Genomic DNA, 17,269 nt, shown 5'->3' on the forward strand with positions numbered 1-17,269 from the left:
TTGATCCAACAGATGAAAGATGAAGCAGTGCGCACACTTTCAATCTCCGGGATTATTGAAACAAGTTTGAGAGGACTCTCACGAGGGTGTCAGAACTGGAGTATGCAATATTGATTTCCATTACACACTTTATTGTGCAGGCATCTATTTATTAGGGTATTAAGCAGCTGATAATAACAATACTGTTCTTTGAAAAGCAAGTACATTGACATTCTTTATTGCCCTACAGCTAGAATATAAGGAAACCATATTATTTATAGGGTTCCCAGCAATTTTCCTGGGAGGGTTACTGTATTTTTAGCTGCTGGGAAATGAGAAGAAATTCAGCCAGGTTCCTAGCATGCTCCACAGCATGCAGTTGCAATGATGGGGAGCTGGTCCCCTGATGGGTTGTTTCCTGCCATGCACCGTGAAAGACACCGGAGCATGAAAGGGAACAAAGTTGGCAATCCTGGTTAAAAATTGTTGGTGTTCTGGCCAAGGTTGTAATACTGTCTATGTTCATAACTGCTTAATGCGGTTCTTTCAACCATAGGCAGCTTCCTGCAGCCCAGGAAAGTCCAACTGTTAGAACTACAGTTCCCAACAGTCCTGACCATTCTCCATTCTGGCTAATGAGAGTTGCAATCCGGAATATCTGGATAATACCAAGTTGTAAGGGTAGACTGCTGTCTGCATCATTATGTTCCTATTTTTGGATGGTTAAAAGGGTTAATTTTCACACTGTTCTATAGTATCCAATGGGGCCATTCCACAAACTCAAATAGTACACACTTTAATTATTTATTTAACAAGTTTTATATACAGTCCACATATCATGAGCTTTTTGAATGATTTACAACATAAAAACACAAAAACATTAGCACAGGCCGCAGAGAATGTACCCAGGGACCCCTCCAACATAATCCATCATCTCATCACCTTCGCCAATAAATATAACATGTTGACTAAGTACTATAATAGCAAAAATAATATTATGCATGCATTGTTTAAGTCCATTTCTATGCCACCTCATAACCCAAAGGTTCTCTGGGTGGCTTACAATGCTAAAATGTTTATAAATAAATTTAATAATAAATCAACAAAAATAAATGTATACTAAATTATGATAAACAAAAAGCAAGAGTAATAATTATTTACTCAAAATAAAATAATACTTGTAACAGCTATAGTCATAGCACAGTCAAAACAACAACCATCACCATAACCATAACTGTAACCATAACTGTAACTGAACCTGCTGCACAGGGTCATTAAAAAAGAAAAAATCTAAATAAAAATGGGTCAATCAATAATGATCAACAGTTTAAAACAGTTTGAGTAACTTGTCCAAAAAATGAAATTGGCCACCACTCAAGTTACCAACATCCCCCCAAATCAAGGTGTGCCTTCTTCAGAAGAGGTCTGATCATTCCCTCCTTCAGAGAGGTGTTGAGAGTTTCCAAGATCCAGAGGCACATTCCTTCCCTGATTTGTTTAATGACCAATGAAGGGCAAGTGTCAAGGACACAGGTGGTTGAACAGACCCTTCCAAGCACTTTGTCCATACCTTCAGGCTGCAACGATCAAAACTCATCCAGAGAAACAGAACAAGATGGTGCACTGGACAACTCCACCTCCAAGACCATATCCAATGTACAGTCCAATCCACAATGGATCTGAGCAACTTTATCCCCAAAGTACTTAGCAAACTCACCAGTGTGCTTCCTATATATAAAATAGCCAAACTTAAGAAGTTCTGCTGCACCTTAATGTACCCCCAAACTTGTAAGATGATTAATTCCCCCATGATTCATTTGCTATGTTATGGCCTGGCTTGATTTTGTTTTTTAAAAAATGAACCTATGAAGATTAACATCTTTTGTCTCCTGGATCATTAGGAGTCCTACTTGCTACAATATGACATGAAGGACCTGAGCGCTAAATACATCTTCTATAATCTTCCTTAACTAGACCTGAACACTTATGAAGAAGGTGGTGTGCAGAAAGGAAGTTCAGAAACAGAAATTCGTAAGGTGCCTCTTTGACTGTATGCACAAAGCTTCTGCTCTCCATCTCCCTAGGCTGGAGCAAACCAATGCCTCTGTGCCACAGGAAAATCTCCCCCGTTTAGTAATTGAATCCTATTTACAGGTTGAGAAATACTTCCACCTGGAGTTACCAAATCAGCCCTTTCTTATTTACCAGCAAGGGGGTATCTTGAGCTTTCATTGAGTAACAGTTCCTGGCACTTTACACTATCCTGTTTAAGAGGGGCCCACAACTCTGAAAACAGATTTTTATCAGCTGCTTTGGAGAAGGTATAAAGAAAGCTGCATTATGTCAATGGAAATTAGGACACATGCCTATTCTAGCAGTTTAAAAGAAGACCTTTGTTTACCAAACTAGCTGCTGTTGCTGCATTGTGTCAGAATGCCAAGATGCTGGCTTTTGTGTTTTAAAAAAATATACATTTAACAAAGCACAACAAAACATCATCTAGTCACACAATAATGATCAGAGGTACATTGAACTGGTGTAGAGAATATTACTGATAGATAATATATATGTATACATATAGTCTTGCACATGCGCACATAAGTATCCAAAGATCCTGCTCCACAATTTAGGTTGACCAATGTCAGAATGAGAGTTGGGACAAAACATGTTCTCTTGTAGGATGCTTAGTTGCTTAGTTACTCCATGGAAGTCAGCCTTCAGACGGGACATAGCATTAGCGTGTAAGCCAGCATACCTCACCCTGGTGCCCTCCCGATGTTTCTCACTACAACTCTCTGGATTCTTCAGCACTGCCTAATGCTGACTGGGGCTAATGGGAGTTGCAGTCCAGAGGGCATCAGGCTAAGGGAGGCTGGCATACATACTTCTTTGAGCATTTCAGAGTGAAGACAGAATTAATTGCACAAACTGAGCAGGGCATCCAGGAAGCAAGAGATGAGGCCATGTGGAAACTTCAAAAACTCTTTGAGCAGGCAAAGATCACAACATTGCCCACTGCAAAATGGTGGGGCAAGGGGCTGATAAGCTGTGAACCATAACAGCTAAATATAACATCCACGTTCAGGGGTAATTGACCTGTGAATACCATGCACTGGAGGACAAATGACCTACCATCACGCCTGCTTTGGGAGCTTCCTAGCAGTATCTGGCTCATTAGTTTTGCAAATCAAAATCCAAGAGGCCGAGTCATACATTTTATGACTGAGTCTTTAGCCCAGGATGTAAACCTGTTACTCTGGGAAAATAACAATGTTGTGCACTGCAATTGTTATGGAAAGGCGGTGTAAAAATGCATAAAACAAATGGAACAGAACAATTCTATGCAAGGCACTGAAGGGGTTTCAGATAAATGCCTTTCAACTCAAGCCAGAGTTGAAGGATAAATGGTTCATTGAGAAAGAATGAAACAATAACATTCATATTGAGTAATTTGTATTGAGCAGAATGTTTTCCCATTTGCTTCTGCTGTGTGCAATAGCATAGCCTTAATAACCAGCTCTGTGATGGTAGTTTCTAAACAGCACAAACAGAAAGGCACTGGAAAAGAAACGGGGAGGTTGCAGTCCAAAGATCACAGCTCATCAAGCTGGCACACACACACAAACACACATCACTCCTTCATAATCTCCACCCTGATCTCACCAAGTCAGCACACACAGTGTGTAGAAGGGGCTCAGCTTTCTCACCAGGCAGCATTCCCAGCTTGAAAGTTCAGATTCATCATGTGAGATACGTACATGGGCGAGGAGGGGCAGAGAAGTTGGCAGCTGACTGCACAGTCACAGCTGACCAGGGAGGTTCATCAGGCTGTGACTGAGAATCAAACTCTACTGGGCATGGTGAAAGACACTGAAGAACAAGGGGAGGAGGAGGAGAGTGAATTCCCAGACCTGGTGAGGCACTGCCAGGCCAAGCAGGTAGACCAATCACATAAAATCAGGCATTCCCACCATTTGTCCTACAAGCAGTATGACTGACCCTGAAGGCAAAGTCAGGATTCTGGGGAAAAGGGAGGGAGGAGGGAGCCAATCCAGTTTGGAATTAACTGTGCACATGGGCAGAAGCTACCACCACCGAGCAGAGCGATCATTACTGTGTTTTATGCAATTTGTTAACAGCTCTCATAGAAACCACCCCCGTATTAAGCAAAACCTCTTAAGCTCCAATAAAGGACTGCATTTTATAAGCTTTTGGTTTTCATCTGTTGGAAAAGAAAAAAAATTGGTGGTGGGGGGAACATGCTCATGAAATATAGAGAACTAATGATGTACTAAGTCTCCTAAATCCAAGTTAGAGTAACACACACCTTGGTTTGTTGAGAGGAAGCAAGCAGAGAAGGGGGAAGGGTAGAGAACCATATTTGAGGTAACAGGAAGCTACCAGTGGGTCCTTGCAATGAAGGATGCTGCAATGCTTTACTTCACATGTATACTCTGCCTTTTTTTCCTTTGTGAATAATCCAAAGCAGCTTACATAGTTCTGCTCCACCCCATTTTATTTCACAACAAGAACCCTGCGAGGCAGGTCAGACTGAGAGTCCTTGACTATTCTGAAATCATTCAGTAGGCTTCATAATCTACAACCTAGATCTCCCAGCTCCCCAGAGCAATACCAGTTATAAATAAGAGAGAATCAGTATTAAAAAGCAACATTTTACTGAACTTTTCTGGCTTTATTAATGGGAATGGGGGGAAAATTACATTTACAAATAAGTGAATAGCCCATCAATTTATAATTGATAGCCCACCCCTATCATTTTTCACTTTACTTTTCCAATGAAATTCTTGCTGGTAACCAACAGCATTCTATTGGTTTGGGGTATATAACTGACTTTAGCACACACAGTCTTCCTATATGGGTATCAAACACTTCTCTGTTGAGGAGCACTGAACAGAGACACATGTTCAAAACCCTGAGAATACTGCTGCTTATTCACAATTTAGGCAGCATTAGAACTCTCAGAAAAATTGAAGATTCCACCCCAGTACTGTATTTGTGCATTATCTTGGTTCAAAATATGTAAGTTAAAAACACCAGCAAGAGTCAATGTGAACTGAATGCAGATTACTGTATTAATAGTGTACCACTGTGGGTTGGATCCTGAAAGGATTTAAGTGGAGTGCCACTTACAAACCCTCTTTCTGAAGAAACTGAATGGAAGAGATACTTTTTGCCAGTTTCTTCTTTCCTCTGGAGCTGTATGCCTAGTGAAAACCTGCTCCAAGGACTTAGGGAATACTCCAGAACCACATGGGAGATGAGGAGGCAGACTGTAAGAAGCTCCTATTTTCACTGGATCTCAGTCCTTCCACAGAGAGAATGTGCCAGCTGTGGAAGGGCAGGTTTGGATTCAAGTTTAATAAGGTCAGCTTTCTATTAAAAAATTGCTGCTGCTATGAAACCTTAAGTAGACTCCCTAGATCTTTTTCTCATTGAATTTTAATCCATTGCATTTATAGACACAAAAGCAATATCAGTATTTCTTGTTGCAATGAATGGGATCTAGTTAGCTTTAGTTTTCATAAAATCGCTACATTTGCTTTAATAAAAAAAATACATACTGAGCTATTTCCATAGGAAATGTCAACCTTCTGCTTTTCATCAAGACAAAAAATGAAAATACTTTAATGCTATTTTCAAGACAGCTACTTTTTAAGCGTTTAAAAGTTCCAATAGTTTTTGATAAAAGTAAAAATTTCACAGAAATTAACAGTCTGATGGACTGAGCACTGTTGCTTCCCTTTCTTCCATGGAAAGAAATCTAACAAAAGAATAAAGTTGTCCACAGATTAGAGCACTGTTATATTGATGCCTAGATCAACCCACAGCTAATGTTGTAAATTTAAATTGATTCATATAATTCTACTCCAAATCCAAACTGCCAATAATTATAAACAGATATGGATTTTGAAGAAAGCAGAAGGCTGCAACAGCAGCACAGAGACACAAATCCATGGCATCTTCTGAGTCATTCCTACCCACCCACTTTGGCACAGAGCTCAATGTAGCATCTTAAAACTTTTCAAGAGACCAGCTACTGCTTTGGTTGGCAGAAGTCTTTTGAATATTGTTCCATTCTCATTCTATAATGCCGCTCTCTGCTATGGACAATTGAGGTCCTGTGTTGCATAATATTCCACACATTGCAAGTCCACGCTTTGACACAAGTTTGCTATTTCAGCACACTTCTGTGTGCCAGTGCAGGTAAGTGGGAAACACAGTTGTCTGGCAGCTGCAAAAGTAAGAAAAGGCAAAGCATGTCATGAACAAATATTACCAGTGTTTCAGCTAAGTTCAGGTATGACAGACAGGTTCACACATGCATATTTGCCAGAAAGTAACTACTGCATAAAAAAGCTGTACCTTGCACGTGCCAATACAGATCTGCCACAAACAGACTTTCAGACCCATTCAGCTATAATACTTTTCAGCAGAGGCTAATCAGTACATCAGGAAAATCAACAATATTCAAGAGTGCAGGAGTGATATGGGAACGGTACTAGCCCACTTCTCAAACAAAACGATGCAACTTTGGCATACTTCCTTTTTACTCTGTGTGGACTGCTACATTACAGTGACCTCTGAACGTAAGTTTTTGCATCAAATGGTATCAGGCCACTAATCTGTCTAGTCCAATTCTGTCTGCTTTGACTGGCACTATCAAATGTTGACTTTGTCCCTGCTACCAAAAACCTTTTTACTGGAAACTTCTGCATGCAAATCATGTGCTGGAATAGTAGCCTATAGCTTTTAATCGCTTAAGAGTATTTAAGTCCACTATAAAAAGTCTTTTTCATATTGCAGTCTTTTAGAAAGAAGCATTTTGGTTAGCAGTACCTGAGCACCTAATCTGGAGAGATACCTATTCCTCAAACTAAAGTCACTGTTTGGTTGTAATTTGGCTAAGTCATCTTCATTCTGACGTCTGATCATTTCCCGTCTTTTCGCTCTGTAAAAACAAAGGGAATGCTATTAAAACATATGTGATAATAAGATGTGCTAGAGTCTCTGTTGGATGTTATTCCTAGATCAAGATTGACTGAATGTAGCTGTCAGGAAGGTGGATTAAGGCAAACAAATGTGATAAACAATAAAGAAAAGCACTCTTCTCCAGGATTTATTCATAAAGGACAAAATTCTAGTGTAAGGTGCGAGTTTTATCACAAAGTTTAAACTAGGCTTTTAACCAGAAATGTATGCTTTAAAAGAGAATAGAAACAGAGCAAGTCAGAAGAGACCTCCCAGGCCATCTAGTCTGACCTCTGGAATACAGTTCCAGTAAAAAAACAGTGGGGGGAGATAAACTTCCCTAACCCAAGAGACTACTTAGCAGCCTGTTAGAAAAATTTGGCTATCCTAGAGACATGGCTTGTGATTACACAGGAGTAGCCCAATCACTCAACCAGATATCTCACCAGGATTTCATTTAAAGTCTCATGATCCCCAGTCATAACATGGTTTTTATTAGGAAGCCATAATTCGCAATGAGAAACTAAGCAACAATAACACCACATTTTGTAAAACAGCTGTCCCTTCTGAACACAAGATAAGTTATACAGTTATGGTCAGGTGAAGCACCATTTTTCTACAACAGAAAGATGAAACAGATTAATGAGCTGCCCATAACCAAAAAAGATCTGCACCAACAAGTTGAAGAAGCTGACTTCAGTTCAATCGGAATAAACTCTTCATTGATGTGTAGATACACAAACACCACAGCTTTGTTCAGATTGCAGTCCAAATGCTTTGATAAAGATGAGGGTTTGACTATGGATATAAGTTAGAGTCATTTAAGAAGTTCAAGGCCTGATCCTACGTTTTCCAAATCAACTACTTTGAACAGCTTGCTGCTTATCACTTGGGGAAGACACAGAACATTCTTCAACTGGACATGTTGATCAAGTGCTCCCCACTTCTGGAAGATATTTCCTATTCAGGTTTCTTTTCTGTAAAAAATATTGTAGTGATAGGTTATTCTAACAGGTTGTTCACAAGTTCTTTTCTGCTTCTCAGAAATGTCACAGTGCCGTACTGAGCAATTACTGGGATACTAAGGGCATGCTAAGCAGTATCACAGAGGTGATGTGCTAAATTGAGAAAGCAGCATTTAAGCTTCAGATGTAAACAAGACACTGCTTTTAGACTGGGATGTTCATTCTGGCATAAGGCATAATGCACGAGGAACCTTTCCCATACCACAGTCCACTGAAATTAATGGGAAGCCCTCAGAAATAAATGCTGAAATGAACTGCGTGGTTGTACACACACAGTTCCTTTCAGGGGCGCCTGTGTGAGAGACATGGCCAGTGGCTTTCGCTTTAGAGCCATCGTGAGGGGGTGCAGCACCACCCCCTGCTGATGGTAACTCCTTATTACACATTCAAAGAAACATTTGCATGTACGCACTATTATGCCTGTATAGCACTGAACAGAAAGCTAGAATTCCACTCAGCAGAGCCTCTGCTTACACTGCCAACAAGTCCAGGGAAAGAAGTTCGGGCAAGAAAGCAAATATGCATTTTATTCAACACATTTTCAAAGCAAGATAAGGATTTCCCAGAAGTTCATCAGAAAGTATAAAAACCCCAAAAATATAAATAGTGCACAGCCTTCAAGAAGGGTATATTTAGGACAGAGTTTAAGGCTGCAATCTTATATACACTTACCAAGCAAGGTCCATTGAACTCAATGGAACTTGAGTCTGAGTAGACATGAGATTGCACTTCATGTCAGTCTCTAAGGAAATGACTAGTGACTTGAAATGACTTGAACTAACCTGAATTCTATGTGTCTGTTTGCAAGATTTGACTTGTAAAAAAATAATAAAAGACTGATTTCCCATTGCTTGGAAATGTCAAATGTTACATGGTTCCCCTTTCCTCTACATTTTGGAGTTATAAAATGACTTCAGCAGACAAATGATAATTGTAGAAATGTTATAATAATAATAATAATAATAATAATAATAATAATAATAATAATAATAATATATTTAAGTGCACCAAAGCTTGTTTTTATACAGAGTAGGAGAGAGTGCTCCATGTGGCAAGACATTTCACTGCAGTGAAGCCAAACACATGCATTTGGCTGTTTCCACCAAAGTGTGCCTTCCACAACCCCATGCACCCAAAAGAAACGTTTGCAACAAATGGGGCACATGGCTGCCATTGCTTTGAGAAGGAATCACATGGGGATACATGTAAAAAGAGTCATAGGACTGTTGCTGCTCTGGGTGATTCAGGGTTAAGCCATCCCAGCTGAAAATATTTCCTCTCAAGGTATATTTAGTTACATCTGGATTATGTCCTTTATGAAAGTGTTTTCTGTATGGGAATCTTGTCTCATTTGAAGTAACCTTTATGTCAGCTTGATTTCTCAGATTTTCTTACTGTTCTGAAGACCCCCAGACTTCCTCAGAAATTTTTCAGGATATCTTCAATATCTGAGAGGTTTCCTTGAAAGAGAGCTTAGCCTCATCTGCAAATTCTGCCATACATGTCTGATATTATGGACTGCTGTTACGGTTCATGTGGAACAATGGTGAGGACCAGGACAGCTGATGAAACATTTCTGAGAAAGGCTTCCTTGAAGAACACTGAAAGTCACTGAATGTTACCATATCAGGGCATAGGTTTATATGTGAATCTATGAAGAAACTGATCAGTTTACAAGCAATTCAGTGGGTATCCAGGTGAGTCTTAACAGTATTCATTCTTAACAGGCTGAGAGTACATTTGAAATCTTGTGGAAGCGTCATGGATGCCAACACAAAATGGTTAAAGTGGTGGGCAAGGCCATGCACGAAACACACATTTCACAGAAAAGCAAATTAGCATTGCTAGAGTACACAACCCGCCCAAGAACCTGAACATGTGAGAAATGGGGGCTGAGCTCCAAAGCGTACACACACACACACACACACACACACACATCTTTCAAGCAGGTTCACCCACCAACCCAAAGTGACTCAGACCCCACAAAGCCAGCACACCAGACACTCATACACCAGTTATTCATCTTTTTCATTTTTCACTGGATATCACAGCACTACACAACATTTATGTATTTGTTGAGTATACGTATACACCACTTTTCTGCAGACACGTCTACTCACATGCACATGTTCTCCATCACCCAATGCAGCACGGCCCCCTCTGGAAACTTCCACAACGCCTCCCAACTGTGCCTCAAACACACTCCCCATTGCTCTCCCCAGTTCCTCATGCTTACTGGGCCGTAACATCCTCTTTTCCCCCTCTTCCCCACCCCAAAACAGTTTTAGCAGCTGGCTGGAGAGAAGCAGGGCTCTGGCTTTGAGCTGCTCGACCCTCTTCCTTCTCTCTTCTTTCTTTCTGAAGAATACTCTGGTCTACACACAGGACTAATTAAGCTAATAAATGTTAAACTTCTCAAGCTGGGAAGGGCCTTGAGTCACTGGCCTGGTTCACATGACACAACCCAGCATGGGTAACAGCTGCAGTGGGTTGCTGTGCTGTCAGAATCTGGCACAGTTGCTGCAGGGTGGCATAATTTTCACAAAAATTCAAACTAATAATCTGTGATACATTCAGTCCACAATGGATTATTTGTTGCCCTAACCTAGTACAGTGATTTTATTATGGGTTCCTGAGAATGGCTATGGAGCCGCCTGCCAAAAGTAGCAACCCTTTCCTACCACCGTTGCTTGTTTTTGCAAGTTTAGAAGGACCATCTCTCATTTCTCTGTTTTTGTTCTTTTGAGCCTCCCAGAGAGAGAGAGAGAGAGAGGGAGAGAGGGAGAGAGGGAGAGAGGGAGAGACCAAATTTGCCTGCAGGGCAGGGCAGGGCAGGGCATTCAGCCCCCTGCAAGCTGTACATTAATTGTTTCTTCTTTCTAAATAATGTTGGATGCACTTGTTAGCTATAGGAAGACATGTTAAGACAAACAAATGTGCCAAACAGTAAAGACGGACACCCTTCTCCAGTGTTTATTTATACAAACCAACATTCCAAAGCAAAACTGTGAATTTCATCATGGCCAGACTTTAAACTTCGCCTTTAACAAGGAAGTTATACTTTAAAACAGAAAGCACTTTACATACTTATATAGGCTAACTTGTACAAGTTGCCAGGGACCAAGTGTCTAGCTGTCAATGAAAATGTGAACAGCCAAAAAGCAGAGAAAGAAGGTGCATTAAAAGGTGCGTTAAAAGACAGTTGGAACATTATCACCCCTTGGCAATGTAATCCTCTTGGTTTTAAATTTGAACCGACAGTTCTCAGTAGCCTCCACCTTTTTGACACTTCCCAATTCTGCAGCTACTCTAACAAAGGGGAAATGCTAACTTCCTCTACTGTCCCTGTTTACTGCGGGTGCACACATTTCTCTTCCATTTATTTCCCAACCATTGAGTTGGCCAATACTGCTGCAGGGCTTTTTAGAACTGTCAGGGAACCACAGTAACTGCAGCAGGAAGAGCTCTAAAAGGGAGCCTTCTAAACAGTGACCACCTACTCTCCTTCCTGGTACAGCCAGAGATGTGGAAAACCATTAAGATGATGGAGCTTACTAAAAACTGTCAGTACAATTAAAATCAAGAAGATTACCTTGCTATGCAGTTGCCACCTATTTTGGTGTTCCTATATTCCTCTTTTCCTCAATTACAAATTTACAGCTAAGGAAAGGGGTGCTGGCAACTGTGAGCAAATCAGCCCATATGCAGTTTTGACTGCTGAAGCAAACAAGGGAACTGATGCGCCAATTACGTGATACATAACCCATGCTCTAGGTTAGCACATCATGCTACATACTTACTCAGCCAGAGCCAGCTTCTGAAGTTTATTTCTTTTCTTTGCAGACCAGTTAAGGTCACCTCCTATGGTGGAGAAAATACGCATCTTTTTAATAGATCACAGAAATATTTTACAAGGAGCGCTTTAAAGACTGGCACAAGCTTGTGTGGGCCTCAGTCTGTTTAGGTGCTAGGTCAGCCAGCAGCAGCACAAAGACAACAAATGCAAAACAATAGAAACTACATCTATGGATGTAATGAAAATCAAGCCAGTAGACAACTGAATACACACACATGCACATAACCCAATATATTTCCTATTGCCTAGGCAAGAGTTAGGCAGAAGATGGCTCTCCATGTGTTTTGGACTAACTCCCAGAAGACTGCCAAGCATGGGTAGTGGTCCAGAATGCTGGGGGCAGAAGTCAAATATAACTGGGGATTTACTTTCAGTCTACCTTTGGCCAAGGTTAAACATAATGTATTATGTACAATATTCAAGTTTAATGATTTAGAAATTAGTAACAAAATGTCTCCAATCTGGTATCTTGTCATGTACTCCTTGGCATTAGCCTGAAATTTTGCTTACTAAAATTAGCTCTTCTGCACCACCTATCAGTTACTTTTAGAAAATCCAGTTTTTCTTGGGAATTAACAAATCTATAATTAATCACAATCATACAATTTAAGAATTACAAGTAGTTTTTGAAGTGTAAAAGTATTTCATAATTTAGATTAAATCAGATTTCAAAATAAATCCTGACTACTACATTTCAGAAGTCAAGACAACTACCAGAAATATTACTTTGCAAGTAATGCCTAGTTCACCAAATGCCATTTCGCAAAAGGATAAGTGTCCTTTGCACCTCCAGGTTCAGATAAAGTAAAACTTCTGAATGATGATGGAGCTCAGCAAAGGTAGGCACAAGCCTTCACATCCTTCTTACTAGCTTCTAAAATCACATAGCCAATCATTGCTGGCAACAGCTGTTAGAAGTAGGTGGATGTTCAATGTGAACCACAAGGTGAGTATCTTCATAATTCAACATGAAGCAAAGCTTTGCAACTTTAATTTAATCTAATCCCCTGGGACAATATCATCAATGTCAACATTCTACTCAGCACTTTCTTGACCAGCTCCAACACACACCTTGACAAGAGCAACTTCTTAGAAAGACAAAGTTTATGGTGGTGGGTAAACACGTGGCTGGAAGTCTGTATGCTCTGCCTACCCTGGGTGGGGCTAGACTCCACAGGAAGCACAAGACATGGAGCGAGTGGGCAGAATCCAAACTGTCACAATCCAAACTAGTGGTTCTGACTTTTTAGCACAACACTAGTGCAGCATCATTATTACTACTCATTTAATGGGAAACAGCAGTGCATCAGCACTGAATTCTGGGGGCAAGTCGCTGCTTGTCCCCTTTGCCTTGCAAGTTCTAATGGTGCTGTCAGCACTACAGCATCAGGATTCGTGCTGTGGAAACAGTGGCTACAACCCCAAGTGTGCTCCCATGTACCGCTGGATGCCAAAGTAGCAACCACTAACTGAATGTCTCTCACTAGCTGATGCTGCAATGCTGTACCCTCCTACATTAAATCCAATGAGATTTACTTCTGATCAGAAGTACAGAGGACGGTGCATGAGCCGTCTATGGCTACTTCTCTTGACATAAGGGTCTGGCCCAATCCACATGGCACTAGCTTCTTGTATTCCCAGCTGCAGTACAGCCAGCGCATCGAACTTAATTTTGTACTTAAAAATTGGTAGGCATGTCGAGAGCAGAGCTGGCTGGTGCCAGAGGTCAGACTAGATGGCTCGGGAGGCCGCTTCTGACTCGCTCTGTCCCTATGTTTCTTCTGATTCTTTGCTCACTTTCAATTTAGCTATGCTGGTTTTTAACCCCACCTTATTATGAAGTTTTTACCTACTAAACCTTTGCAGATTTATAGACTTTAAGATGAGTGAACACCATTTCAGGAGCCATTTGGTAGTGGAGAACATAGTTATCTATACATTTTAAATAAATGTATTGGATGCAGTGTACAGTCTAACAACATGAAACTAAGAATAGATAAGAGTAACAAAGGGGATTTACAATTAGACTATTAAGAAGTGCAAAGTTAATTCTGGATGCAAGTTTTGCCACTTGTGTGATGTTGGTTCAAACTGAGATTATCATCTGTACATATCACTAGCTCAAACTGACATGTCAACTAAAGGGAGTAAAAAATGAAGATGCTTACCTCTGAGCAAATTCACAAAGTACAGCATGACTACAGCTATGAGTGACACTAAAAGGCAAAGGTATGGAGTTACAGAACATTTGGGCATAAAAGAAACATCTTATTGGAAATAGATAAAAAACAAGTCACAGAGTTTGAAATAAGATATTTATCTTATATGAAAACTCTCTTCATGCAAGCAAAGGATACCAGAATGTGCAAAGCCTCTGTTTCTTACAGGGGTTGCTCATACTTAATAAACCATGGTCTGTTAGTGTGGCTGGATTCAGACAAAACGATTACCCTCATTTCAGCAATCCACTGTTTAACTAAAACATGCACCCAATGCATACTCAGGCCTTGCATGTGAGTACTCTTTTCTCTGAGCCCAGAATTTGTCTCGTTAGAAAAATGCCCATGTAAGGCACAGATACTTACAACACACACAAGCACTGAAGAAGATTTCTAGAATTAGGTATCCTCGGGAATCCAGTATCATACCAGCTGCAATAGAAATGACTCCTAGACCCAAGTTCTGGATTGACTGCATGCTGAAAAACATTAGGATCATTTGGTTATAAAGCTCAACTCATTTATCAAATAGGAATAAACAAATAAAGAGAAGCTCTACCTTTAAAGACAGAAAGGCCATCACAGACCTTCCAGGCAATAGTATTTTGAAGCAGAGTGATTTACAGCCCAATTATCAGCACAAGGGTAGCAAGAATCACTCTCAAGAAGGTACATAAAGAGCAGGAGTGAGAGGTACATGGGCCAGGCAACATACTCTCTGCTATGTCTGTGCCAGGGCTGGGTTAAAAGCCTTTTGTGATGGGCCGGGAGGCATGGTGGCAATAGATGCAGAGAAGAGGAATGTAACTTAGGAATGTAGGAAGCTGCCATATGCTGAGTCAGACCACCAGTCTAGCCCATCTATCTAGCCCAGTACTGTCACCATGAACTGGCAGTAGTTCTGCAAGGTTTTCAGCAGAAATTTTTCTAATCCTGCCTGGGGATGCTGAGGACTGAGCCAGTGACCTTCTGCATGTGCTCTGCCACAGAGCCACTGTCCTTCTCTTGCTTAGGAACTGACATATCTGCACACATGTTTGTGTGATGCACATATGGTTCCTTTAATCCATAGGCCAGAGGTCTGGAAAAGCCATGATCATCTGGAGCTAATCTTCACAGCAGCTTGTTCCTTTAGTATAGTCTATGATCACTGGACAAGATGATCAGACTAAGCAAAGTTGAAGGCAGACCAAATAAGAGATGGATTGATTCCATAAGGGAAGCTGCAACCTTGGGTTTACAACAGCTCAGCTCAGCTGTCCAGGAAAAGACATTTTGGAGGGCAAGGAGTAATGAAAGTTATGGAAAAAAGAGTTGTATAAACAAATAAAACCTCTGAAATACATAATGCTTGTTTGACGCTAGAGTCTAATGCCTTTTGCCCAATGTCCAATGCCTTTAGGACCCAGGAGAGTTCAAGATTAAAAATCATTGAAATGACTGATTTCAATGATTGAAATTATTTTTGGGAGCATCACTAAAAAGGTGGAGGATAGTGCAAATAGTGTAACCCATGTAAGGGAAAATGTTTTTTAGATTTCACTTATGGGTGGATTGTTCATACAGGTCAAGAGGTCATCTATCTTGAGCATATTGTACATCAAGACTCTCCTCATTTAAGGTGCAATCTTATGTATGTTCAAGAAATAAGGTCCTGCAAGTTCCAGCATGGCAGGCTAAGGCATGCTGGAAGATGTAGGCCTTTTTTCTGTCTAAACATGCACAGTGTAGTCCCCTAGATGAAACAAAATGAGATTTATTTTTTTTAAAGAAATGTAGCTAAATTAATCTCTTGCAACCAAAGGATAAGAAACATTTTTAAAAGAACAACAAGGAAACCGTGAGCAGTGATGGTGCTAGTAATCCTGCCATGTAAAGACAAATGCACACCACAAAGCACCAAGATACAAATATCAGTTACTTACAAGCCATAAGCAGTTCCCAGCTGGTGTTCAGGGACAACAAAAGCTACCATGGGCCATAAGGCACAGGCAAGCAAAGAATACGATACTCCCAGCAAAGACTGTGGAAAACAGATTTAAAATAAAACACAGTTAAGTATTACTTGCCAACAGCCCGAGAGAGAGCACATCATATGGGATTAACACACTTTGTCACATTTCTACTCAGTTGCCAAATGATAAGAAGCCATTCTGACTTGTTTGTTCTGATATTGAAATAAAACGCACACATGTAAACCGGCTGGTTAACTGAGATAAGAGAACACCAAGTACAGACGCCCAGCCGAGAAGCCCTGCTATTCACACTGACATCAATGACCCGAAGTAGCCTAGTCTATAGGGGGAAACCCTCTTTAGACCTTGTTTCCGGATATCTGCTGGATATCGGAAAGGACAGAAACCGGGGTTCTATGTACGCATCCATTATTCTGCTTCTCAACCTCATTCATACAAAAAGCTTTACGCCATAAAACAAAGCCTATTGTGTGAGACAATTAACTGAATATGCACTGGGGGAAATAAAGCTGGGGGGAAAGACCTACCATGGCAACCCAAGGGTTCCAGTAAGTAAAGGCCAGCATGTTGTGAGAAACGAGAGTGGTCACCACAGCACATAGAACCCAGGTAATATTCCTTCCAACTTTGTCTACTAGCAATCCAAAGACAGGGGACATGGGTGCTGATATGACGTACACAATGCTGGAAGAATACAAATAAAACAGTTATTTCAAAATAGCTGAGCAATCAAGATACAATGAGGTTAACTGCTTTAGGTTTCCCATCATGAACCAACTTAACTTCTTTGCTTGGCCTACCCCCATCAAATTCAGTTCTTTAATTATTCTTGATCTCAGATGCTATACATTATGATAGCAGGTATAATCATTGCATCCCCTTGCCATTCAACTGATGATGCTGTAGCTGGATAAGTGAGAGCCAGTGTGGTGTAGTGGTTAAGAGCATGGGACTGGGACTCAGACGATCTGGGTTCTTGACCCCAATCAGCCATGGAGCCAACTTTGGGCCAGTCACAGACTCTCAGCCCAACCTACCTCACAGGGTTGTGGTTGTGGGGATAAGATGGAGGAGGAGGAGAATGTAAGCTGCCTTGAGCCCTTTGTAGGAAAAAGGCAGGATATAAATTGATAAATAAATAAATAGCTCTTAGAGGAGGCTTTCCCTTACTTTTGTTACCTTTGAATAATCATGCAAATCATACTCAGAAACCCAGGTCTAAAA

At 40.7% G+C, this 17,269-nt stretch overlaps 1 protein-coding gene across 2 annotated transcripts in view; it reads right to left on the minus strand.

Moving 5' to 3' along the window:
* Positions 1-767: 767 nt before the first annotated feature.
* The window catches only part of MFSD1 (major facilitator superfamily domain containing 1), a 28,429-nt gene continuing 11,927 nt past the window's right edge, over positions 768-17,269 (minus strand). Inside the window, exons 11-17 of one of the 2 annotated variants that reach the window (XM_044434437.1) lie at positions 16,573-16,729; positions 15,995-16,092; positions 14,436-14,548; positions 14,019-14,066; positions 11,795-11,855; positions 6,838-6,949; positions 768-6,232 (exon numbers count right to left, since the gene is read on the minus strand). In XM_044434437.1, coding sequence (XP_044290372.1) covers positions 6,173-6,232; positions 6,838-6,949; positions 11,795-11,855; positions 14,019-14,066; positions 14,436-14,548; positions 15,995-16,092; positions 16,573-16,729 — 649 coding nt within the window. In that variant the 3' untranslated portion in view covers positions 768-6,172. Of the gene's footprint in view, positions 6,233-6,837; positions 6,950-7,101; positions 7,947-11,794; positions 11,856-14,018; positions 14,067-14,435; positions 14,549-15,994; positions 16,093-16,572; positions 16,730-17,269 lie in introns of those variants that run through there. The other variant, XM_044434438.1, reaches the window with a different exon arrangement.

The sequence above is a fragment of the Varanus komodoensis genome, unplaced genomic scaffold, assembly GCF_004798865.1.
Source record: "Varanus komodoensis strain SLA01 unplaced genomic scaffold, ASM479886v1 scaffold28, whole genome shotgun sequence".
In the NCBI taxonomy this organism is placed as follows: Eukaryota; Metazoa; Chordata; class Lepidosauria; order Squamata; family Varanidae; genus Varanus; species Varanus komodoensis.